The sequence below is a fragment of the Ostrea edulis genome, chromosome 7 (assembly GCF_947568905.1).
Source record: "Ostrea edulis chromosome 7, xbOstEdul1.1, whole genome shotgun sequence".
Taxonomy (NCBI): Eukaryota; Metazoa; Mollusca; class Bivalvia; order Ostreida; family Ostreidae; genus Ostrea; species Ostrea edulis.
The window spans coordinates 38,647,883-38,675,809 of record NC_079170.1 but is presented as its reverse complement, the minus strand read 5'-3'; the positions used below and the strand labels follow the sequence as shown (position 1 = coordinate 38,675,809).

At 34.8% G+C, this 27,927-nt stretch overlaps 2 protein-coding genes across 3 annotated transcripts in view; both read left to right on the top strand.

Annotated features, from left to right (window-relative positions):
* The window catches only part of LOC125655220 (DNA repair protein complementing XP-C cells homolog), a 61,022-nt gene that overhangs the window by 26,082 nt on the left and 7,013 nt on the right, over positions 1-27,927 (top strand). The window lies entirely within an intron of this gene.
* LOC125653099 (cell death abnormality protein 1-like) lies at positions 383-27,725 on the top strand. 2 transcript variants are annotated; one of them, XM_056144288.1, is made up of 9 exons: positions 383-605; positions 2,461-2,534; positions 2,648-2,866; positions 15,261-15,461; positions 20,223-20,381; positions 21,799-21,939; positions 22,302-22,403; positions 22,503-22,614; positions 27,239-27,725. In XM_056144288.1, exons 2-9 carry the CDS (start codon positions 2,471-2,473, stop codon positions 27,426-27,428), a joined length of 1,188 nt encoding a protein of 395 aa, XP_056000263.1. In that variant the 5' UTR covers positions 383-605; positions 2,461-2,470; the 3' UTR covers positions 27,429-27,725. The 2 variants fall into 2 exon arrangements, with proteins under 2 accessions (XP_056000263.1, XP_056000262.1); XM_056144287.1 differs by having other exon boundaries at positions 385-605; positions 20,223-20,384.

Below are 27,927 nucleotides of genomic sequence, written 5' to 3'. Positions count from 1 at the left end.
CCAATTTAAGGGCCTTACCGAAAAAGATGCCTGCTTCTTCAAAGTATCGAGTGCCTGGCAAGAATGTTTTTGTGTGCATACAATATCAAATTAGCAATCTATGTGGGCATTTTACGTAGGTATTCAAATATATTATAATTTAGAAATGATAAATTATATAAATATGTGCGTGTATAATGTATATATTATACACATAGATCAGGAGGATATTTGCAATGTCATTGCTTCCTTTTTTCCAACATCCGGTGACGTCACAAAGATTTCCGTGCCATTTGAATTCATTTTAAAGATATAATGAATATGTTGGGTGTACTGTCATCATGATCTACTTAAAACTAAGTACTTTTGCGGTTTCATAAACTCATCAATTTAGAAGGAAGTGAGAAATACACAGCTAATACTGGGGTGTTTTACGACTATAAAGCTTTGCGATTAGTCAAAACCGATAAAGGTTAATGTGTGATAAATTCCCCTTCGTTTGTGCAAAGTAACTACCTTTCAGAATTGTGCTTACTCACAAAAATTAGTCAAATCTGTGTTGATTAAATAAATATCAGGTCTATCTGCGAAACTTCATAGATGGCCCTTGGATAAGTTTATTTTTGGTGAGTACGTTTTTATATTCATAAACGAATCAATAATGGAGTTGCTTCCTATTGTCTGACGTCATTTTGCGAGAATCGTTACTGTAGATAATTTTGTTTTCTTCCATTAGCAGATAATTTTCGGTATATTGTAGTGGTATAGAATTTTTAAATCATAAATAAATGATTTATATTGTTACATTGTTAGATAAGTCAATTAAATTGATACATGTAGATACTTATGCTTTGTTCCATGAGAAGACACTTTTGTTTTATCCTATTGATTGATGAATTTGTTTTCATTCTATTGATATATGATGGTATTTCATGATATATATAATTTTATTCTAAATTGACATATTTTTTTTTATTCCAATGATTGACAATTTTAATGGTTGTTTTATTTTATTCCATGATTAGATGAATATGTTTTGTTTCATTAATGGATGAATTGATAGATACTTTATTCATTGAGAAATACTTTTGGTTTACTCCATTGTTGAATAATTTTGTTTTACTGAATTGACAGATTCTTTATTCCATCGCAGTGGCGTAGCTACACTGTAGCACTGTATGCACGTGCTAACAAATATTTTCGTTAAAATTTTATTACATATTACGTAAAATATCCTCAGCTTCGGGGGGGGGGGATACTTTTGTTAGCCGCGTTGCGTAGTAAATCTCGGCTTTTAAATTGGCGAAGGGACATCTTTGTGAAACTTACATAGCATGATCACATCCAAAGGAAGAAGGTTCCTATTTATTTTGAGGTAAAAAGGTCAAGGTCACTGTCACTAAATGCCATATATTTGAGCTTGTCCGGTCTCTAACTTTCATACTACTTGGTGCGTCTTTGTCAGACTTGCATATTTTGATCACATCCCAAAGAGGAAGGTTCCTATTTATTTTGAGGTCCAAAGGTCAAGGTCTCTTTTTCACTATATACTGTAGATTTGAGATTGCCTCTAACTTTTATATATGTACTTACTGGTGCATGTTTATCAGACTTCAAATCCTGATGACATTCAAGATTTATGTTGCTTTTGAAATCCAAAGGTCAAGGTCATTATCACACTAAATACCTATTGCGGCCATTCAGAGCTTCATACTTATAAACTATATTATTAGTTACACAGTTAGTTAGTGACCTGATACGGAAAAATACATGGTGTGAAAAGAAAACCCGTATCGGGCGAGGCGAAGCCGAGCCCGATACGGGTTTTCTTTTCACACCATGTATTTTTCCGTATCAGGTCACTAACTAACTGTGTAACGAATTTATCACGTCGAAGACCTCTAACTGTATATGCGGGGGTCTATATCATACAACTTAGTCAAATGTCTTTCCTTTTGACACGGCTGCAAGTCGAACCCGACGATAAATAAAATTACTCGCCCAATACGGATTTTACTCGCATGATACGGTTTTTTTCACGGCGTCATGTGACCAAGATCTGACCAATTAGATTTCAACAATTTTGTCTGAGGCGTGATAATAAATACGTGCATGTTTTTACTTCGTGAATGCAAGTGTGCATACTTTTCCAAACTGCAACTCGGCCATACGCATCTTTGATGCGTTTTAGCGATTTTTACTCCACGTTTAGATAATTTTGTTTCACCTCAATCTGTTTCTTCTTTGCTATTATAAACTTCGCTGTGCAGGTCCAACTCCCTTATCTCAATTCCATGTACTGTGTACCACCCAATTCAACTCTTATCACTATTCCATGTCCTATATACCACCCAGTCCAGCTCTCATATCTCTATTCCATGGCCCGTGTACCACCCAATCCAGCTCTCATATCTTATATTCTATATCCTGTTTACCAATATATTTCATATCCTGTTTACCAATTCAACCCTTGCCGGTCAGGAGATAGAGTATGACGTTTTTAGGAATTGGAACCCAGCTCCTGTGTCTCTCATTGGCACTTATCGGAGCATACGGTAAGTTTTTCTCCACTGGTCCATTCTGATCAATTTTGACATATCTAAAGATGTTGATGAAATGTGGAGGACTGGTCAGTGTTAATTGAATTAAATAAACGTGGTGGTTTCAGATAACCTATCAAAAGGACGGACATCATTCGTCTACGATGAAAATGGAGATGGAGAGGAAGATGAAGAGTTTTTCAGAAAGAATAAATTGGCTGTATTAACAGATGGTGATCCTACCACATGTGATTCATATTACTACATTCTGCAGTTTAGAAATAAACATACGTTAAATGTTGACCTGTCCACATTGCAGAGTATCTACGAAGTTGAAATACTCCAAGGTAACATATTTGTATTTTGTAAAAGTTATGTGGTATTTTTTCCATTGATTTTATTATTAAAACAGTGCGACATCTAACTTCGGAAACGACAAAGTCCGGACTGTTTGCTACCCTTTGACATAATCTTCAATTGAAAATAGATTAGGACTGGAAACATACTGGAAACGAAGAATAATTTAAGTAGTTTAGCATGGGACCACTAAAACGAATTAACAAGTCGCATCACTATTTGAGCAAGGTAATTTCTCGAGTCAAGGACCCGCGTTTTGCGATCCACTACATTTCACACAAATCCTAAGTAGTTTACGTTCAAATTTTCAGGGCTGTATATCCGATATCTAATCGGGGTATTCCACGCGCGAAATATTGCATGATCCAATGGAGTTCACCGTTTTATGTATTACATAAGGTACTGACTAAAACCCGGTCTCGGTCCCGGTCTTCGGTCTCGGTCCCGTGACTAAAACCCGGTCTTCGGTCCCGGTCCCAGACTTTTTTATTCGATAAAAACAGAACACATCAGAATATTTTAGCCCCAATTTCTCGTTAATTTAGATATGACATATCATGTTTGCATTCTGATAGTTGATTGATAATATTATTGTCGTCTTTCGTAAAATAATATGTGAAAACTCCGGGACCGGTGGGACCGAGAAGTAAAAACAGTGCTAAAAGCCGGTCCTGGTCTCGATGGTTTATATTTTTCTAAATAGCCGCTTTAATCTACTTTTTTATGAGAAAAAGATAAAAGAGTGTTATATTCAATGACATTTCTTTGTATGCACATGTATGTTTCTGATTTATTGTATGTTTGTGTTTTATTCCAATTTTCCTTTTTATGTCAAAATCGAACTCAACTACGTGATTTTTTTCCTCCCAAATGAACGCGTTACGTTACCTTTTCATAAAAAGATAAGGGTGTAGAAGAGAAATAATATATATGTACTTATCCTGGTGTATTTGTTTGTAATTTACTGTTGGATGTAGTATTTACAAAATTAAGTCTTCTTTTTTTTTCATTTAGGTAAAAAAACAACTGACCACACGATTGATAAAATTTTCAAATTCAATGTTGGTGTATTCCGAACCGGGTCTCTGTATATGTACATGTATACGCGGGTTACTGTTCTCTCTCTCTCTCTCTCTCTCTCTCTCTCTCTCTCTCTCTCTCTCTCATTTACGAGTGTATCGTGAGAATAGCATTAATTTGTTAAATTATGATGTTATATTAGTTGTTTTAATCAGGGAAGAAAAGCCTCTATGTAAATATTAGAATAATACGTGCAAAATATGAGTCCAGAATGTACGATGTATGAGGTACTTTAAAAAATTATGTTTATTAGTGAAATGGAAAACAACAAAACAAATATTCTCCTTAAATTTTATTATGATTATTGAAACATGATGAATAATTGTTGTTGATAGCGAAACAAAATTAATGTGCACTCTTGTCAACAACCCCTCCCCCGCCCCTTTCCAGAAAGATTCTGAATACAAGAATGATGCTTTTGAAAAACAAATGTTATACTCCCGTAATCGGATATTCGGGGCGCATTTATATAGTTTTTGGTCCATCCGTCTGTTTGTCAGCAAAAACTTGAACCTTTGGCATAACTTTTGAATGCATGTTGATAGGGTTTTCATATTTCACATGTGTACTCCTTGTGACAAGTCCTTTCTTTACATGCAATTCTTCACCTTTCAAATTTGACCTACTTTTGAAAATCTTTAACCTTAGCCATAACTTTTGAATGGTTATTAAAAATACACAAGGGTATAAAATACTTCACGCAGGCATACTTTTCACGAAGCGCTAACAGTAGGCCTATTTGTATTTTCAAAACTGAAATTTATTTCTTAAATGAATTTACATGTATGTTTTGCATATTTATAAATGTAGATTTCATTGTTTGTAAATTTGTCAGTTTATGTCAAATTTATGCACTTTGAAATATAGGATATTTTGAAAATAGGAAACGAACAGTTTTTGTGCAACATAATTAATACATTTATGTTTATACATATACGTACATAACTATTCACAATAAATATAGTTACCACATAATATTACAGTAAAAACATACCATAGATTATTTGAAGATCATCTAAAGTCAGAGGGTATCTTCTGTATAAGTATACAGAATCTGAGAATTTTTAGTGAGCATATGTATGGAGCACCAAATTAACATAAACTCAAATAATTGAAGATATCTTCAATTATTTGAAGATATCATCAATTCAATTATTGCTCTCTTTAAATTGAATTAATGCGCGCATTAAAACATTATTGCTCTCATCAAATGAATTAATGTGCACTTTAATTCAATTAATGCTATCATCAATTCAATTAATGCGCGCAATAATTCAGAATTGAAGATATCATTAATTATTTGAAGAGATCTTTAACTGAATTGTTGCGCGCATCAAATGAATTGATGATATCTTCAAATAATTGTGAAGATATCTTTAATTATTTGAGTTTATGTTAATTTGGCGCTCCATACATGTGCTCTATGTATGACACACTTTTATAGATACTATAAATATATTAGGTGGATTTTTTTAAAGCATTGTATCTAAAAGAACCACAACTGAAAAAAGAAAGAAAACTAAGTATCAAATAAGAAAGGAAGAAATATTTTATAGTTATTTATTGGTTATATACAACTATACCCATATAAAGAGATCGGGTTCGGAATACAAAACATGAATCTTTGAAACTGATTTTGACAGGAATAGAAGAAATAAAATAAATGAACAAATAAACTAACTGTAAATTACAAACAAATACACCAGGACAAGTACATGTATATTATTTCCCTTCTACATCCTTATCTTCTTATGAAAAGGTAGTGTAACGCGATCATTTGGGACAAAATATCACGTACATGTAGTTGAGTTCGATTCTGACATAAGTACATGTATAAAGAATATTGGAATAAAAAACCTATACACACAATAAATCAGAAATATATGTATACAAAGGGATGCCATTGAGTATCACGTCCTTATCTTTTTTATGAAAAGGTAGATTAAAGCGGCTATTGAGGAAAAATGTCGAGACCGGGACCGGCTTTTAGCATTGTTTTTATTTCTCGGTCCCACCGGTCCCGGAGTTTTCACATATTATTTTACGAAAGAAGAAAATAATATGATCAATTTACTATCAGAATGCAGGCATGAGATGTCATACCTAAGTTATTGAGAAATGGGGCTCAAATATCCTGATATATTCTGTTTTTATCGAATAAAAGTATCTGGGACCGGGACCGAAGACCGGGTTTTAGTCACGGGACCGAGACCGAAGACCGGGACCGAGACCGGGTTTTAGTCAGTACCATTACATAAACAGGTAACGGTGGTACACGTGTTCTGAGTAATTTAAGACATTTAATTAGAACTTGTACATTATCAGAAGATGATATGTGTGTACTGATATTCTGTCAGAAAGACAGAGAAGAAAAAATTCTGTCAACTTGTTCTTCGAAATCCTTGGGGATTTATGTAAAGGATATAAGCCAAAAACTGTCCATTCTGTGAGAGAAAGAACTGATCGAGGCCCGTGGGTCCGAGATCAGTTCTTTCTCTCACAGAATGGACAGTTTGCGGGGCTAATATCCTACTTAAAACATTACATCTTTTGTTCTAAGAATGGACAGACTCAGGTAAACCCATTGACGATGATAATCGTGAATAAAGCTGTTTGAATAGTCTGACAATATAACCAGTCTTGCGTATAATTCAATTTCTTTTGTTCACTTATTGGACAGTGTCAGGTAAGTAGTCTTCTACTGCAGGTTTTATATTCACTCTTTCTATAGTACTGAGCCATATCAACATGTCTTCCTCTGATGGGGTGAGCATTTTCATTGCACAATCAAAATGGATTTTAGCGAAAGTACTGCAAATATTATCGTAGTGAGTGTTGTATTCTGGATATGGAGGGTGAGAAAGTTATGGAGCCAAATTTTGATCTGAAAAGCATTGTGTTTTCGAATATTTGGATGAAGAAATAATTAACGCCAGCCAAAAGAACCCAATACGCCTATCTCGTGAAATGAAATAATTCATGAAAGCGAAAATGATAATTCAGAATTAGGATATATGGTAATAAAGAAAACATAAAAAAGCGTTGTGAAGAAGTTTCAGAATGTGCCTCTGAATCCAGCGAAATTCAAATACAGTATAGAAATATGTCTTTCAAATTTCTTTTAAATTTAAGTTTTGATGCGATATAGTAATGGCCAATGGAATTTAAAAATTGTGAATCTTACGAGTTGAAGCAGAGAATTCTATAAAGGGAAATATCGTTTTTAAGTGTTTCAGTGATTTTTCCGATATCTGTGTTGATTCTCACTTGTAGGGATATTTAGAATTAAATTTGTATCTCTTTGACAAAGGTATTGTCTTTCTCTTATTTTCAGCCTACCTGTGGATGTCTAATAAGCTATTGGGTTTACCTGGCACTGTCCAATAAGTTGACAATTACTATCCATTATTTTTAAGAACAGGCAATATCTGTCCATTCTTAAAAATGATGGACAGCAATTGTCAACTTATTGGAGACCAACAGGTAACCTTTTCACTACAAGAGGACTTTCTTCTATATAAAAGCCTAAAAAGACAAAGGATTGCGTAACAAAAATGTTTTAACTAAAATTCTCATATAGATTTTCCGAGTGCATGTTTCAACAAAATGAATTTAAATGAGATGTTAGATCCGCTCGCATGTACATAAAATCTGACTGGCTTAAAGACAAGGTTCAGCTGAGATTAAAAGTTTGCTGATCGCTAAATGGCGATAGTAATTAGCAGCTGCCTTTTATGACCTGTAATATGTCAAGAGTTTGTAAGATCTACCAAATCCATGATATATTAAGTTGTAGGAGTTTAGTTAATCGTCGCTAAAAGCTCACGTGACCTTTACTGATCGAAATTTTTCTTTGTTCCGATTTCTTCTCTAGAGTACCAAACTTGATGCATCCTAGAGTGAAGGAGGTCAAGGAGAATTGTACACAATTCCAAAGGGAGATAATGAAGAAATATTAAAAAATTGGAAAGGATGTTATGTTGAGTGCTATCAAAATCTTATCAAATACCACTGCACCAGAAAAAAACGTAACTTGTATAGAAGCTTCCTTGTATAACGATATTTCATATTCACGGTTCTTTCTTTAAAACAGTACAGTTTTTCAAATCAACATACAAGCATCTTCATGTAGTGTATATTGAAGTTTGTTCACACCACGCCCCCTCCCTCGGGGACCAGAGTAAGGATTTTACATAGCGAAGTCTTGGATAAGGCTTTAAAGGGGCATGGACAATAATTGAGCAATAATTGAATCGATGATATCTTCAAATGATTGGAGATATTTTCAATTATTTGTGTTTACATTAATTTGGCGCTCCATAATTTATGTAGCCATATTTTGTCACTTGTATCTGGTGGCTATATGGGTTATTATAAAAAAGGTGAATGTCACGAAGCGCCATTTTCCAAAAAAATAAGTATTTACAACCACAATGAATTTATCATATCCATAATTCAGCATCAGTTTGCTAAAATACACCAACAGTACACCAAATAGATTTTCATTAAAATATGATTTTTCAACCATCTGAAAGAAAAACTGTCTTTGGTGTAACACAGAAGAAATATTTGTAATTTTCATTAATATTTATTGTTCATGCATTTATTTTCTTGAAAAGTAAAATTTTCATATGTTTTTCGTAATTTCAAAATAAAACAGAAATTTGATAGTGCTTATTTTTCTTGTATTTTAACGTAAGTGTATAAATGAGAAATCTGCACCTGTCTTATGACCTTATATTGCACACAGAACCCCCCCCCCCCATTTTTTTCATGAAATCAATGTTTTTGGGAAACTTGTGTATGTCACATAATAAACAAACCTAACATGAAAAAATTTGAAATTTCCTGAATATCTTTTAAAAACAACTCAATAAAAATGGGATGTTACACAAGGGACAAATTTGTTAGTCCAAAGATAAAAATGTTACAACGTTCATCGAAAGAAAGAAATATATGATTTTAAAAAAGAACCAAGTGTATATTTTGACAGTTATAACTTATGTATGCATAGACTGAACAGTAGTCATTATCAAGCTGCATAATTTTGCCCCAAAGTTCAGCCAATATACACCATTCAATTTCCATATGTTTCACCAAAGACAATTACGTTACACCACAGACTTTATCCTTTCGTGAGAATCTAGAATTAAGTTACACCACATACTTTATCCTGTCGTGAGATTCTACAATTACGTTACACCACAGACTTTTATCCTTTCGTGAGAATCTACATTTAAGTTACACCACAGACTTTATCCTGTCGTGAGAATCTGCAATTACGTTACACCACAGACTTTATCCTGTCGTGAGATTCTACAATTAAGTTACACCACAGACTTTATCCTGTCGTGAGAATCTACAATTAAGTTACACCACAGACTTTATCCTGTCGTGAGAATCTGCAATTACGTTACACCACAGACTTTATCCTGTCGTGAGAATCTAAATTTTAAGATTTTCATTCATTTGGAGAATTTGCAAGCATCTCAATGCATCGCATTTGGCAAAAAATGAACATTATTGCATAAGCATTAAACAAGTAACTGGCATTCTCTGTAGGTGCTGGCTTAAAATTCATGTTTGTTATACAAAAGACGGATAGTGTTTTACCATGGACACTGTTGTGTTTATGAGGTATGATTTAGCATTTCATCGGATACTAGTTGAAAATATTATATTATCTTTCTTGTACCCGTGAAAGGAATTGAAGTGCGTAATTATTTATCTTATGAATATATTTTCAAATGCCAATTAAATTGATTTGGAGGAGATAATGAAATATTGTTTTACTGCAGATTAATTCCCAAGAAAGTCACAAGTAACTTTTAATATGTTTAATACAAACTGAAATGACATTTATCATTGATTATGAACTGAATTTAAGAACAATAACAAACGCAAACCTGTAAATTGTATTTCAAGGTATTAAAGCATGTATTGGTCACTGAAAGCGGTTCAAGATCATTTTCCAAATGTTTGGATCCACATAGAATTCTGTGCCTATTTGTAATGGCTCAGGGATAACCGCAATTACATCATCCATGTCGTACAAACTCTCGTCAATTACACATCTGGGCCAATAGAAGTGGCATTTGCCAATAAGATGCATGCACCTCACGCGGACATCTTGTTCATCTATATTAACAACGAAACCTGGATATAGTTTGCCATTGTACTGAATGATCACATACTTGTTTAAAACATCTTTTGGATCTTCAAAATCAATGATGTTCTCTACTTGATTTATATCGGGATCATTTGAAAAGTTGATATTTGTTTCTTTGCTTGTTTGCTCATTTCCTCTGGCGTCGTCATCTTTCATAATTTCATCAGATACGTCTTCATTGGTCTCTAAATCTTTCTTTTCTTTTCTTTGATTGTCTGTTTCTAACCTGATGTAAGACGGCTTATATCATCTCGCTAAAAATACTCTAGTAACTTTTTAGCTTCTCGCTTCATCTTTGACCCTTTCTTAAATCTTTTGTATTTCTCACTGAAAACACCCATATTTTTCCTAGCCATTGTACACAAACCATACTTTTTCATTATTTTTCCAGTCAGAATGTCTTCAATAGATTTTTTCCTATACCATTGTTTCCATTTTTGTAGGCTTCACGTAGCTGATCAGACATGGCACAATGGAAGTTCAAAGTTCTCGACACACTCTCTCTAGACACATCTTTCTGATGTTTAGATGCTGACCAGTATTTTAAGATATTTCTGGTCTTTGTTCTAGGGGTTTCTGGTTGATTTGGTTCTTTCATTGCTGGGTGCTTCTGTCTATATAGTCTCATTTTGTATATTGCAGCCTTTTTAGACAAGTTTCTTAATTGGTCTTTCAGGATCTTATTGTCTCTGTAACATTTTGCAATTGACCGCTTCTTTTTCCCGTCTGCAGAGTTTTTGGTGACTTGGTACCTGTGCTCTAATCTCATTTTCTGGTGGTGAATGAGGTGGTGTTAAGTTTGGAAGAGTGTCAAGTATTTTCTTTCTTCTCCTATAGTCTATTTTTGTTGTTTTCCATTTACGTCGAATGCTTCTCTTCTCTCTTTCAGTAAGTTGGTCTATGTTTTTCCGTTTCCCATCTTTCAAATTTAAAAGTTAAACATACTTTTCCCATCTTTTTGCTAGGTATTCAGCTCTTTTTAGAGGATTGCTGTCTCTTTTCTCTCTAAATCTCTGCTGTCTTTCTTTGTTTGACATACATGTACCTTTCATGGTGCAATCCTGTACCTGAAATAAACATTAATATATGAATTTCTATTGATAACAAACAACTTATGGATGCATGACAGTATTTTGACTATTTGGTATTGTCATTCTATTTTGCCTATCAAAGATTGGCCTTTGAGTCTAAATTTGATTTCAATGTTGATTTGTTGTTTGATCTGTAGCTTTCCTAAAGAATACCCATACAATGCTCCATGGATTTTGTTTGTAATTCATTTCAAATTCTTTTCAATGAATAGGATTTGTATCTATGAATTAAAAATGTCTTTTGTGTAACATCAATGGTCCTTGGAGAAACCCTTTTTAACGTTTAATTTTTTTAGGGAAAATTTAGTTAAACTATAAATCTGATTTTAAACATTTGTGTTGATGAAATTAAATTGAAATGAAAAGAAATAGCAATACTGACAATTCTTTTTTTTTTCAATTACATGTTGTACATTTTTCAATGAAATGTCCTTGATGTTCAATTCATGTGTCTTTGGTGTAACAAACTATTGTATGAATGAGTAAGAATCTGGTGCTACAGCACACACATGCCTTGATTTCATAATACAGTATAAAGTAGCAATTGTATTACAGGATGACATATTTCAATTTAGCCATTTCATCGCAGCTTCCCCCTAAAATAAAATATATGAAAATGTTTTCCTTGGGATAACAAATATGGTTCATGGTGTAACATTTTTTTCTTTTTACACCAATGACTGTTATACCAAGGACGGATATGTGAATTAACCTCTCCCTGCTAAACAATAACTTCTCCCTCTAAATAAAAAAAGCATGTCATCTTCTACAGAGACTCATTGAAATATTCTGTTCTTATTTCAGAGTTATCAAAACTTTCCTTTTCCTCATAATTCCTGTTAACCCATGGACAATATAAAATGTTACACATTAACTTGTACTTATCTTAAAATTCAGCAACTTCAACTTTTATAAGTTTTGTTGTCTGCCATCATTTACTACTGCATGGTGGGAAAAGGGAGGCGTCACTTACCATTCAAAATACTGAGAAAGAGAACTCTTACACCACAACTTTTTATTCCGTTACCCCAAGGACATTAAAACAGATAACAGGCTTACTTATTATCACTGAATAATACTGATCATAAAAATATTTTCTTTTTGTTTCTGAAAGTAATTTTGGCTCAAGTACAGAACAAGACGAAGATAGTTCTTTTAAGGTATTCAATGTATAATGACCATATTTCATATCTCATAAATGGATGGTGGAATATTTGTAATCATGGTATCATTTTGAAGGGTTCATCCAATAAACATAATCCACCATAGGAGTTTTCAAAATTTTGTTTGCTGCTTGATTTATTTCACCTAGAATTTAACATTGAAGTATATGGGAAAACCATGTTTTATTACAATATTTTAAAAACAAATTATATTTTCATAATAATCTCTTGGTAGAAAGTTACACACACTTTCTTTTTAAGAAAATATGAAATAAAATTAATCATTGACCACACACATTTTTAGAAAATTAGATTTATCTTATTTTTACAAAGGGCAGACAACTCTTCCAAAAAGTCTTAAGTGCAAAAAGGTCAGCTTCTAATCATTTACCAGTCATGTGAATTTCATCTGCTTCACTTTCATCATTATTTAACAATAAACTTTTATGTTGATCTAAATCCTTCAAAATTGTTCATTATCCTTTCATTATACATGGAATACCTTAACATTGTGTAGGGATATTTTAAGTAACATTGAAAAATAATTTGTTTCCTATCTATTGATGATACAATATTTATTCTGATTCTAATTAGATTGTAATCTTGATTATGCTAATTTTGTTGGAATATTCATAATTTATCCATAGTACAGTAATAAGTTCATAGCTTGTTTAATTTAAATTAATATTCAAATATATTTGATTATTTGACGAATTTTTTGGTTGATAGTTTATAATTAACCAGTACTCCTATATGTTTTAAATAATGAGTAAACAATGTTGAACGTGAATGTGCAAGGTGAAGATAACGAACAGTGATCAATCTCATAACTCCTACAAGCAATACAAAATAGATAGTTGGGCAAACACGGACCCCTGGACACACCAGAGGTGGGATCAGGTGCCTAGGAGGAGTAAGCATCCCCTGTTGTATATTCATTAAGTCACAGGGCAGGTACACAAGGTTGAATGATAGATAGACCTACAGGTAGAGAGGTCGAAAGGTAGACAGGTCGACGGTTGACAGGTCGACAGGTTGACAGGTATGTTCGAGATAGACCTACAGGTAGACAGGTTGACAGGTAGACAATTCTACCTGTCAACTTCTCGACCTGTCGACCAGTCATCGCTGATCGTGCAATGTGTAGACACGAATCAATAATTAAATGAAATGAATTATTCATAAATTACACATAATTTGCAATAATTATTTTTTACTAATTTCTTTGAAATTAATGGCTCGATTTTAATATTATGAATATTTATGAGTTTTTATTTGAGTTTTTTCATAAATAAAGTACATTTACATATTAATTTGTAACCAAACCGATTTACTACCACTTATGTGGATGGGACTATTTTCGTCTTATTATGTACTTGACCCGTAATTTTAATAACTATTCAACCCTTTGAACACATAATTATCTGAAAGAATTTGTTTTTTACTTCTTAAATTGCAACTTAAAGCCAAGTATTCCACTTGCAGGGGTGTGATTTTTCCTCTTTTCAGAGGAAATCCTCTGATTTGCTCAATTTTCGAAAAAATGAAACACTCTGGATTTGATGTAAAGTGGCAGAAAATGATATTTTCTAGGTAGGGTGAGGTGTTTTCTTTCCTTTTGACCAGTTTTCCTCTGATTTCTGAGGAATTCAGTCGCATCCCTGCACTTGGCAACAGCCATATATATATATATACCAAATCAAAACTACAAACTATCTAAATTTTTAAAAATCTTTTAATATCAATTGAAAATAAGATGATATGTATGCTAATATGTATTTAAATGTAGCACAATAATGGAACCCGAAACCTATCATTTCTTGCTTTGCGATCGAAGGTGTTTGACTACCAGCAGGTGGCTGCTCGGGGTCGGAACTATTTCTCGTCCGTGGTGCAAGGAAGGGACACAGTGTCCACTGGCTGGGGTGGGGGATCCTAATGGGTATTCCATGCCATGGGAACAAGGGTTCTGTGATACCCGGAAGTATTGTTTAGCTCCTCTATACTTTGAAATTTTTCGTATCTCATAGCTGAATAAAAGGGTTTGATGGCTTCTTTTAGAGCATAAATCTTTGAAGACAAGGCGGAAGAAACATCAGAGCAAGGTAGAGGACCCTAAGGGTTATCATTTACCGCTTTTAGTTTGGGGCTGTACAGGTACCAACCGATGGCTCCTAGGGGTGGGGACAGATTTAGAGACCCTGTGTCTACTCTATTTGGGTAGACAGCGGCAAAGTGTCCATTGATTGGAATAGTGAATCTGAGGGGGTACTCAATGCCATGAAGACAAAAGGTCTGAAATACCCGGAAGTGTTGTTTAGCTCGCCTGAACTTTGACATATTTCATATCTCATAGAGAATAAAGGGGTTTAATGACTTCTTTTAGAGATATAATCTTTGAAGACCAGATTGTATATTTGGAAGGAACAGGTATGCAGAGTTTCGATTTTAATATGACATTTGAAGAAATTGTGCTGAAGGAGCGAATTCAAAAGGGGAGTGGGGTCGGGCTTCAAGTGTATATATATTGAAAAGCAATCCATAAAAGCGAAAACCACTGTGTGTTGTATCGTTATACCTAAAATTGTGATTTCACTCATGTATGTAAACAGTTTAGGGCAAATTATATATCTTTATTAAATATAACAGGTACTAGTAATTAGTTACATGTAGTTGACTTCGAAAAAGAGCTTAGTACTTGAAACATTCCCCGACGTTTAACCGTTGACCACTGAATACAACCAGCCGAATGTTCATTCACGTGAGAAGGTAGATAACACTATGAACACACCTACTCCCGAAAGAGGGGCTCAATGTGGATTTAAGGTATTTCATGGGGATGTAGCTCCTTGGATGAGCAATGATCACTCCTTCATTTCAGAGGGAGTTTCCAACAACTGGTCGGTGTACATCTCAACTACAGACAGGAGAGAGAATGCCACCCAGTGTAGAAGAACGATCTCATCACCGGATGCCCAGCGCTTCACTTGTGCGGATCATGGCCGCTTTGTTATACTTAGTCCAGGTGATCAAAAGGAAGGGTTCGGAAAAAGAGCTTCTGTTTGTGAAGTCAATGTAACAGGTAAGTAATTCTAGCAACAAGCTGTGTAACCTTGTAAGGGACATTAGCTGAGAAAGTGATGGTAACAATTTTCCCCCTGAAAATCTCTCCATGGCAAATGAATATATATTAATGAGTAATAAAAATTTCATTTTGTACAAAAACAAGAGAAATCTAAGGAAACTACGCTAGAAAACCGCTTTTAGTGTAAAGAGGTATAAAAGGAAGAATTAATGTCTTGCAAGACAATAATTATTTAACTGCATATTCATTTGCCTACTTTGAGGTTCAGAAGTGTTTGAAATAATTAAATTCTGGTGTAATTACTGAAATATCTTGTATAGTGCAATTTTCATTGAATGCATTTTTTGGTGACAAAGTTACAGCTAATGCCCTTTAATAAGACTGTAATACTCGTACATGGACCATAGGGATGTGTCTCTAACAGAAACTTCATATTCTAGGTTGAAATAAAACTACGTTTCACAACAGATTCTTTTTTATCTTGAAACATGCAAATACATTTGTATTTCAATTTACGTCTCACTGCTAGAACTGTAACGATATAATATAATGGACATGGAGTATTTGTAGCTTTGACCTTAAACCTCAGAATCTTGTATCTGGGGCCTCCGTGGCCGAGTGGTTAGAGCATCGAGCTCAAAATCACACGGCCTCTCACCTCTGTCGGCGCGGGCTCGAATCCCGCTCGCGCCGGTAAGTGAGAAAGTTTCCCAGTTTACTTTCGGAAGGTCGGTGGTCTCTTCCCAGGTACATTGTATCTGGGTTCTCTCTTCCACCAATAAAAATTGGGCGCCACCATATAACTGAAAAAATTGTTGAGTGTGGCGGAAAACCTCAATCAATCAATTAATCTTGTATTTGGTCAGGACTTTAGAGATCAAATTCGACAAGGACCTCAATCATATCTAGATGATAACGGTTTAATTTCATACCTTTATACAATGATATAAATACAGCCACATAATACTGTACCTTAATCCAATGATATAATATTGATGCTCACACGCTTTTTATTTCAATAGCTCAGTGCAACCACTGGTGATGACGTGCGTTTTAAAGGGAAAGGCAACCCAATATTTTTTTTACATGATAAATGGTAGGATTAATATGATAAAAAATTGCCATACTATTTTGTTGATATACGGCCTAGATAAGCTTCAGTACTAATTCGAAAACGTTAAAAATTGAACTTCCCGCTATCTATAGAGGCTGACATGATGTGGAACTCTTTTATATTCAAGATCATAAAAATCAATAATTTTGACGTCACACCGTTTGTTCCGGTTTTGATGAGATACCGAACAGTGATCAATCTCATAACTCCTATAAGCAATACAAAATAGATAGATCAATACTGATTTAATTGTTAAGCAAGGATGTTTGTTGTTAAAGACTGTCATTTACGATATCAGTAAGTAATACTTTATTCATAAAAGCAACAATGTGGTTAGAGTTGCCTTTCCCTTTAAGATATGTTGAGTGTTGTTTAGGTGATATATTGTCATGCATGTTAGACTTCATAACATTAATCATTTTTATTAAGAAATTCAAAATCTGTTTTTCACAAAATAAAAATTGTATTATCAAGCTAACATTTTTCTCAAATTCGTAACTACTCGGACATTTATCGCTCACGGAAGTGGCCGAGTAGTGAGAATTGTTTTACCACATAGTAGTCGGTGAATCCCGATCTCGATTCAGATAAACGTACACTTGTTCATATTCGAGCTGACTTTCCCCATGTAACATCCGGTTTAACCCCGGGGTTCATGTAATAGATTGACGATGCAGATTTCCCCCAGATATATTGCAATCATTTAGATCTGGACACGATCTATATAGAGCTATAGTAAAACACAAACTGCTTTTATTCACAATTTGGGTTAAGGATGTTTCACCGTTTTAGTTGAGGAGTTGTTTTTGAGTTGTGGAGGTTCACTATTTTGGATGATGAAGTCCCGTTGGAATCTGGGTTAGAATATGTTTTCAGTATCACTTGCTTGTCGTAAGAGGCGACTGTCTTGGACGGTTTTTCGATTAGGTCCCGTGTCACATCAGGTGTGGCATGATAAAAATCCCTCCCTGCTCAAAGGCGATAAGCGCTGAGCATAGGCCTAAATTTTGCAGCCTTTCACCTGTAATGCAAGGTCTCCATATGAGTGAAAAATTCTCGATCGGGACGTTAAACAATATACATGTATAACCAACCAACCATCGTATAATGTTAATATAACTATTTGATGATAGTAGTTGGTGCTTTCGTTCCAATAAAAATAGTTAAATGGGTCTTCTTGTCCCGAAAATAGACCAAAAGGGAACATAATGCAAAAATAATTTTTCAAATATGCCGCCACCCTGCGAGACACAGCAACCGCTATCCCGAGCGTCACATCGAGTTTAAAGCCTAATTGACATAATTAGTAAATTGTATTGACTTACAAGGCAGCATTGAAGCTAAATTATATTGCAATACTTCACAACTATTTTATATTATTAGGAAAGAAACCCTCTAAGGGTTTTGACACAAACTTTTGCGTTAAAATACGAACACTTTGATACCTCGAAAAGTGAGGAGTGTTTGAGAAAACGGAACACTTTTATAAACCACTTTTAGCAGCCGGGGGGTGGGAGGTGTGCTTAGTGATTGGTGTCTTCCACAAAATATCATTTCCCGAACTAACACGTCCATACATATGACTAATTCCAACTTTACTCACCTTGTTTGTCTTTTCTCTACTTCGGGACCGCCAACCGATGTTGCGCATGACCGTCACTCCCAAAGGTAGCGTTCTAAGGGGTGAGGAAGTCCCCTACCAAAATTGTAAATTTTAGAATCCATGGAGTAGAGGTTTTGACTCCGGGGTGGGACTAAAATTGGTATACATCTAATGTTTATGTGTACATGTAAATCCTTTAGATAACATTTTCTTTAATATCATTGGTACTACATTGAAACTAAATGGATATATTTAGAAGGAGTAAGTAGTCCGTTACCAAATTTTTAGCCGAGTTGCAACGAAGCTGAACTCGGCTGTTGTTTTGATGATGCGGGCGGGCGGGCGTCAACAATTGGTTTCCGGATGATAACTCAAAAAGTTTACAATCTGATCAAATGAAACTTTGATATATTGTTGGGTACCAGGTAAGAAAGATCCCTATTAATTTTGGAAAGAAAATGGTCAAAGGTCAAGGTCACAGTGACCGAAAATAGAATGAAAATTTCAGAAAAATTTGGTTTGCGGACGATAACTCAGAAAGTTTAAATCCGAATCAAATGATACTTGAAGATATTGTTAAGTACCTGGTACGAAAGACCCTTATTGATTTTGGAGAAAGTAGGTCAAAGGTCAAGGTCACAGTAACCGAACATAAATTTAAAATTCCAAAACAATTTGGTTTCAGGAGGATAACTCGAAATTTTTTAATTTATATTTTTTAATTATATTAATTGTCCGTCCGTCTGTCTGTCTGTGCAGATTCGTGTCCGGGCCATAACTTCTTTGTCCTTTGACATAGGCATACCATATTTGACACATGAGTGTATCACCATGAGACGATGTGTCGGGTACTTTCATGACCTTCATATGACCTTGGCCTCAAGGTCAAAATTAAAGGTTTTTATAATGGATTTGTGTCAGGGCCATGACTTCTTTGTTCTTTGACATAGGCATACCATATTTGAGTGTATCACCATGAGACGATGCGTCGGGTACCTTCATGACCTCTATATGACCTTGAACTTTGACCTCAAGGTCAAAATTGATTATAGGGTTTTGACATAGTCATACCATAAGGCATGGGTGTATCACCATGAGACGATGTGTCGGGTACCTTCATGACCTCTATATGACCTTAACCTTTGATCTCAAGGTCAAAATTATAGGTTTATACCATGGATTTGTGTTCGAACTATATCTTCCATTTTCTTCTACAAAGGCATACCATATTTTTACACTCAGGAAAGAGGTAATTTATCCCTATTAACAACACCCTTTGGGAGATTGGGGTAAGCGGGGAGTATTCTTAGTGAGCATTGCTCACAGTACGTCTTGTTTGAATAAAATGAAACTTGGATATAGTGTTGGATACCAGCAAAGCAAGGCCCCTATTGATTTTGGAGAAAAAAGTTTAAAGGTCAAGGTTACAGTCACCGAAAATAGATTGAAAACTTCAGACAATTATGGTTTCTGGACAGTAAAACTAAAATTAGTTTTTCACAATTATAAATATGCCACATCATTCCTGACTGTACAATGTATCTCATGCAACTCGGCTCATGCACCCCTGGGTGCATATATTGATTTTTACTTTTTGATTCATTATTCCATAAGTAGGAGTTTCGATCCGGGATCAGACCAAATTTATTCTAGTGAATATTGTCTCTATCATTAGAAAGATTTCTTCTTTACTTTTGCTGATACTGTATAAAACTAAATGCATATTAAAGAAAAGCCCATGGTATATACAGAATTTGTGAATTCCGCAACTCCAACGATAGAGTTTTGATTCTAGAGCGGGTCCAAAAATAGAAACATATCATATTATGTACAGTCTTTCATCAGTATACGGGTAATCGTGTTTTAAGAGCACATCTTGTTTTATGCTGCTGGTGAATATTGCAGAATAGGAACATTTTGATATATTTCATAGCTCTGAGGACTAGAGATGCTTTTAACCAATGCTCAGGTTTGTTCCTGTATTTGTTTTAATAATATACAACATAAACATTCATTAACTCTCTATATTTTCAAAATGCAGGGTGTGTGGCGGGAAGGTTTGGTGAAGCCTGCAGCAAAAATTGCCCAGAAAATTGCGTAGAGAAAATATGCAACATATTGGATGGAAAATGTACGAGGTGTTCCGATGGTTGGAAGGGAGACTATTGTAACCAAAGAAAACAGAACATACAAGAAACAGGCAGTAAAACTTGTTTGATATTGAACAATACTGAAAGACGACAACGCTAATAACAAAGTCCTTTTATAATGAATTTTACATCAAGACATTTTAAGGCGCAGTTAAACCAGCACTGATTTTGACTACGGATTACTCCGTTTATCTGATCTAGATATAGGGCTGGTTCACCCGGTCGACAGGCATTCTGATTCCTCCTAGTCACTTTCTCTCATATCCGGTATTTCCAGAGTTTCGTGTTTGCCCTACCCTTAACTATATTCTTTATACGAATTAAGACATTGATCATTATAAGCTATCTTTACCTTTTCATTGAAAAGAACAGAGCCCCAACATCTAAGTTAGTGACTGGACATACTCGGGTATTGACGGCACTACTGCTTACAGGCACCTGAGGTTTGGACCCACACTCCCGTTGATCCTCCTTTTTTAATGAGCAAAGTATATCAATGGAGTCTTATGATTTTTTTTTAAAAATTCCCAATGCCATTTTGCGCTTTTATTGAACTTAAATGCAGTCTGACTGGGTTATATAACTCGATTGAATGAGGACATTAATCCATCTACAGCCCCTTGACCTGCTGTTGACTGGAAATCAGAACATATTTACTGCAAAAATTAATCCTATTAATGATCAAGGTGAAATTCCCCCGATTGCTTACAATTTTCTTCTTACCTTGTCATATACCATACTTATTCCAATAGAACTATGTAACTTAAAAGAGTTTGATAAAAGTGCAAAATGGTACTGGGTATTGCAAAATAGATATATTAAAATAAGTCAGGAAATATGCATATCAGAAAGGAGTGGATCAAAGGGAATGCGGGTCCAAAAGACAGATACCCGTGTTTTTGAAAGCGTAACTTGACCTCAGAATGTTTATCCCAACTTATTGAATGATTTGCATGAGTTCGAAGTTTCTTATAATTTTTTTAGTTAAGACGCGAAATTTAGAGGCAAATGAACTATTTAAAAAAATATCACTTACCCACATTATTCCAGTTTTGTACGCTTGGTTTTCATTTCCATTTAGGGATTAAACTATCAATAAGCTTCCCTGTAATTTAAGCTTGCATTTAGTAATCATCGATTAAAACATGAAAATACGGAAGATTGAATTATTTCAAATCGACAGTATGAAACTTTACCCCACCTACCTTCATCTTGAGGATGGGTACGTGCAGCGGACATAACTTTTTCCACGTTGATGTATTGTAAATCAGAATGGTATTTGATAATTGTTTTCTTCACTCGTATTTAGAAGTCACCAGCATAAGGTGAAGCGGCTCTAAATATTTCAATATCCTTCTGATTTCAAGGTGACTTGTAGAAGAATTTCCTATTATGTGTTGTATCTTGTTGATGCATTACGAATATCTTGTTGATTCATTACAAATATATTTGTTGATTCATTTACAGAGTGTGCGAAAGGGTATTTTGGCGACGACTGTACCGAACTTTGTAAAGGCAGGTGCTTGAATGGTGCCGCTTGTAATGCCACGACAGGATACTGTGACGAGGGTTGTGCTCCAGGATGGAGGAACAAAGACTGTTCCGAAGGTATTACAATTTTGTAGATATCAAACGTTTATGATGGAAGGCTATTCTAATAATAAGAAGATGGAAATGATTTCTACATTTCTTGAATTAAGGGAACAATATACATGTACTCCGCATGGTTTAGTTTCCTCTATATTTGCCTATGGTGTTGTGAAAATGTGAAATACGTAACTCTGTTACGATACTAACTTTCTGAAAAATATAGATGACATTTATATTTGTAGGACAATTGTGAATACATCTTAAAATTTTCCGTCATTTTATATCAATATTTATTGGATGCAAAATATGTACATGATATATGAAATAATACCCCCTCCCTTATTCGCTATCGCTTTCCAAGTAGTTTTTGGTTTTTGCAGTGTGTCTGAATGGATTCTTTGGAACACAGTGTGCGCAACGGTGTAACTTGTCATGTGATCCCATAACTGGATTTTACAGTGGGACTGTTACCGAGATGTTAGGTAAAAGCAAAAGTAAATCAGATATTTTCAAAGAAATAAAAAATGTTGTTTGACTGAAAATCGACTATAATACTCATGGCACGTTATCATATGAAACAGGGAAAAGTGAGGAACATTCGAAGGGAAGCAACGCAATAGTGAGCGGTTTGGTGGTGGCGCTGGTAGTGTCAGTGTTGATAAATGTTGGTCTCCTGGCGATATATTGGAAAAGGTACGATAATTGTCAACAGTTTCTAATATTCAAATCTTTATAGTGTAGGGAACTCGTAGCCCAGTCTTTGGAATTCTTGAATGGTTATGTTTGTTTTATGTCTCGTCGAAAATTTTTCACTTCTATTAATTCTGTAGAATTTTCATAGACCGTGCGATATTCTAAAGTTCTCGTCGGATTTCCCCCTTTCTAAACATTTGTGGAGTCTGCGACTATTTTTGTACAATTCCCACTTCCGGTCAGCAAAGATGAAAATCTACGAAAGTTGTGCATGAAAGGTGAAGATAACGAACAGTGATCAGTCTTATAAATATTTTTTGACTTTTTGACATCATAGACAGTTGATTCTTCAACAAAAATGGAAAACGCAAATATTCCTATCTAGTGATTAGTCATCCAAACATTACTTTGTTAAATGCTACTGTGATTCCACACACAAGCACCCTGAAGTAGAAATAAAAGATATGCTAGAGGTCCTCATTGACAATATCTTCGTGGTCTTTGGCGATTAGGTCTTCCAAGAGTCTTTTGGAATCCCCATGGGCACGAATTGTGCTTCTTTGTTAGCTGACCTGTTTTTATATTCCATTGAAGCAGAATTTTTTCAAAACCGTCTCCGTGAGAAGAAAATATATCTTGCTGTGGTCTTCAATTCGACATTTAGATGTATCGAGGACGTGTTCTCTAACAACAATAATAATTTTCATATGTTGATTCGATATATCCCAGTGAACTCAAAATAAAAGATACCACAGAGTCGTCCACTTCTGTGTCATATGTAGATATTTTATTGAAAGTAGATATTAACGGCAAACAACTCAGCTTTATGACAAAGTTTCTCTATCGTCAGCTTCCCAGATTTATGTAGCAATATTCCATTATTACCTGCATATGGTGTTTATATATCTCAACTGATTCGATATGCAAGAGCTTGTTCTGCTTATAGTCAGTTTTTAAATCTAAGCAGGCTACTGACAAACAAGGTGATGCTGCAGGGGTTCCAACGGTCTCGTGTAAAGTCAGCATTTCGCAAATTCTATGGTCGTTATAACGATCTAGTTTGCTAATACGACCTATCATTGGGTCAAATGCTGTCTGACGTGTTTCATACCGATTGTTAGGCCGTTCTTAGCACACTGATTTTGACTACGGATAGCTCCATTTACCTTATCAAGATATAAGGCTCACGACGGGTGTGACCAGTCGACAGGGAATGCTTACTCCTCCTAGGCACCTGGTTCCACCAATGGTATGCCCAGAGGTCTGTGTTTGCCCGTCGCTCTATTTTGTATTGCTTATAGGAGTTATGAGATTGATCACTGTTCGTTGTATTCACCTTTCATCTATACATTCAAGGTTGCATTGATTTATTTAACGGGTTCTTTTTATGGCCGTCGTATGGGACGTTAAAGAGTGTCCAATGCCAAGGACCACACCCTCTTGGCACGCAAAATATCATTTCCCTGATGTTCTAAAAAGAGTAGGCTCAATGGGGGCCGTCAGTGAAACTTAAACACTCACAGCCAAACATACTTCAATTAGTTAACCGCCGTAAAATGGCTGAAATACTGCCAAAACGTCGTAAATCCTCAACCAATCAATCCGTCAATTTAACGGCTTTTTCAGCAACTCGTATGATGCATGAGTTCACCATTGAAATAGTGATACTATCGCTGAAGTTTTTGTAATGTTTTTCCGGAATGATAATTTTTTTTTCTGCAAATAAAGATTTCAAAATCCAAACTTCGCTTTAATTTGATGCATGGTATGGATATATAATAAAACCTGCGAAAAAGACTCACGTAAATATGAAAATTATAGGGGAGTCTTGTTAATATTTTTTAAATCTACGACTAAAATCCGCAAAAAACATGCCATATGGAAAAAAGATACACGAGACAAATATACATGTATTTTAAAACGAAATTGATATGTAATTACCAAATTTCAGAAATATCGCAATGTTTTTCAATTTGGACCTAACCAAAGAAAAGAGGATCGATCGCGATGAAAATTATTAGAAATTACGAAAATAATCACATTGTTGCTAATTTCATGTACTTTTCATCAAGAAAGTAGGTTTGTCTATCAATTAATTTAGTTTGTAAACCCTTTTACAAGAAGGGAATGTAGATTTCTGATTAAATGATTACTTATAATTTTGATCGGGCTTGCTTCAATTTTGAAAATCGCAATCTTTCTGAATTTTGGCTGTTTTTCGAAAAGATTTATCCTATACATGTTGTCTAATTGACCTGTTTTTTAAATAAAGAGTTTAGCTGTAGATTTAAAGAGTATTGAGAAATAATATTTTCGTTTTCATAATAAATTTTTATTTTAAAAATCAGAACGTCTAGACATCCGAGTCTTTTATGCATATTGTGTTTTAGAAATATACATAATCACATCATGCATCAAATCACAGAGAAATATGGACTCAAATATCTTATTTGAAAATAAAACACCTTTATCTCATTCTGAGAAAAATAATCACACAAAGAATCATATGAAATAATTGAGAGCTTGTATCACTCTTTTAACGGTGAAACCATGCTTCAAACAAGGTGTTCAAACGAGCTATTAATCTCTTGATGTTGCCTTCAACTCACCATTTAGATTATTAATTAACAATTATCATTTTCATTCATATGTCAACATGATATATCGTCGTGAACTCCAGATAAAAGACACCACGTAGTCCTCCACATCTGCTCTGTACCTACATGTAGATACTTTATTGAAAATGGATATTAACGGCAAACTAACAACTAAACTTTATGACACACGGGATAATTTTAGCTTCTCCACCGTCAATTTCCATGTTTATGTTGCAATATTCCATTATCACCTGCATATGGTGTTTATGTCTCCCAAATGATTCGGTACGCAAGAGGTTGTTCTGCATACGATCAGTTTTTAAATCGAAGCAAACTACTGACAAAGAAGTTGATGTTACAGGGGTTTCAACAGTCTCGTTTAAAGTCAGCATTTTGCAAATTCTTTGGTAGTTATAATGATCTAGTTTGCCAATACAACTGATCATTGGGTTGTCCGACGTATTTCATACGATTGTTAGGTCGTTCATGACACACTGATTTTGACTACGGATTGCTCCATTTGTCTGATCGGGACATACGGCTCACAGCGGGTGTGACCGATCGACATGAGATGCTTACTCCGACGAAGCACCTGATCCCACCTCTGGTATGTCGAGAGGTCCGTGTTTGCCCATCTTTTTATTTTGTATTTTCTTATAGGAGTTATGAGAGTGATCACTGTTTGTTATTTTCAGCTTCTTGTGCATGTAAGGAAATGAATGAATTATTTTAGAATGGGGATCGTAAGAACATACAAGAAAGATATTCCCCATTACTTTAAAAACCATTTCCATATCCTCAGTTTGAAAAGTTTCTGTATATAGTTGTTACGTAGTAACGAATGTTAGAAAATTGTATCGAAACAAGAATTTACTCAAATTTTCTATATGATATGAAAGGTGAAGATAACGAACAGTGATGAATCTCATAAATCCCATAAGTAATACAAAATAGATACTTGGGCAAACACGGACCCCAGGATACACCAGATGGGATCAGGTACCTAGGAGGAGTAAGCATCCTATGGTGTGCAAAGTTTGTTGTGCAATTTAAAAAAATGCATTTGTTTCTCCCTTTATGTGTTATCGAATTTCTTGGATATTAGAATGATGCTCAAATTTTGAATGTTCTACTAGCGATCGGCCCGAATCAATATTTTTCTTTATAAATGCGTCATTCTCAGAGATAAGGTGTTCCCGAATATGAACCATTTTTGTAACTGTATACACTTAAGCGAAGATAAACAAAATTCTGAAAACCAATCCATCACCACAGACATTGGAGAAAATTAAACAGAAATATATATATACAGAGTTAGTGTTATTCGGGAAGTAAAACCACTGTGCTATCAGTACTTTGTGTACTGCACCATCAGTACTTTGTGTTCTACGCCATCAGTAGTGTACTACGTCATTAGTGTAATGAACACCTTGATACATTTGCATTTGGGAGAGGTGTCCTATGCATGTGGGAGAGGTGTACTATGTCATAAATATTTTGTTTACTGTGTCATCAGTACTTAGTATACATACTACGTGATCAGTACTTTACGGAGACACCAAAGATGGAAAATTCTACAATTAATATTCTATTTGCGCCGCTCTCTCGCGCAGAGGAACAGGTTTAATGGATATAAAAAGACGATATACCAGTTTATGAAATATGATCTTGTTTTTAAATTTTCAAACAGTGTTAGGAATATATGAATATAAACGATGGTATGTACAAATGTCGGTATACCGGGTTATTTTTCGTAAAGACAAATGGTAGGCCATCTAAATTTTATTTAATAGTGCAGAGTCGGAGATTCAGTGTCTATACTCTAGAATAGTCTATCGAATGTCCATGCATCTATAAATATTTATTTTTATGTTTCACTGGATGAAAATGCCGCCCTATGCATTGCTGCATTTACGACCAATCCCTTAGTTCGATTCCGTATCGAGATTGAAGAGTTCCACACAAGAAGTATGTAAAAGTAAAAGAGGTACCAGGTCGAGTTTCAATTCTTTTTACTGTAATTACAGAGGTATACTTAAAGGAAAACAGACAAGCTTAAAAGAAGCGCCATTGTACGCGGATGCGGAATTTGAGGACCCAGTAAACGAACAACCAGGAAGGGGAGATAACTCAACGGGGACGACCGTGTACTACGAAACATTAGATGAAAGAACACGTGATCAGGACACGCAAAACTACAGTACATTAGAGAACTAAAGAGAGAGAGAGAGAGAGAGAGAGAGAGAGAGAGAGAGAGAGAGAGAGAAAGAGAGAGAGAGAGTTTATCATTTTCATTTAATTCTATGACATTCTTGAGTTTATTTCTAGGAGTAATTTATGGGAGTCAATACCGTTTAATGTACCACGTCTTGTGTATAACTCTTCATGTTACATGTATATGGTCTTATATTAGAAAAACTGTATTTTGTATTAGAAAAGGTGCGCATGTCATGTTGAGGATTTGTCATTAATATGTTATATGGTCTTATATTGAATAAACTGTATTTTATTATATGTCTTTTTATCTCTCAACTGATTCGATACGCAAGAGCTTGTTCTGCTTATGGTCAGTTTTTAAATCTAAGCAGGCTACTGACAAACAAGGTGATGCTGCAGGGGTTCCAACGGTCTCGTTTAAAGTCAGCATTTCGCAAATTCTATGGTCGTTATAACGATCAAGTTTGCTAATACGACCTATCATTGAGTCAAATGCTGT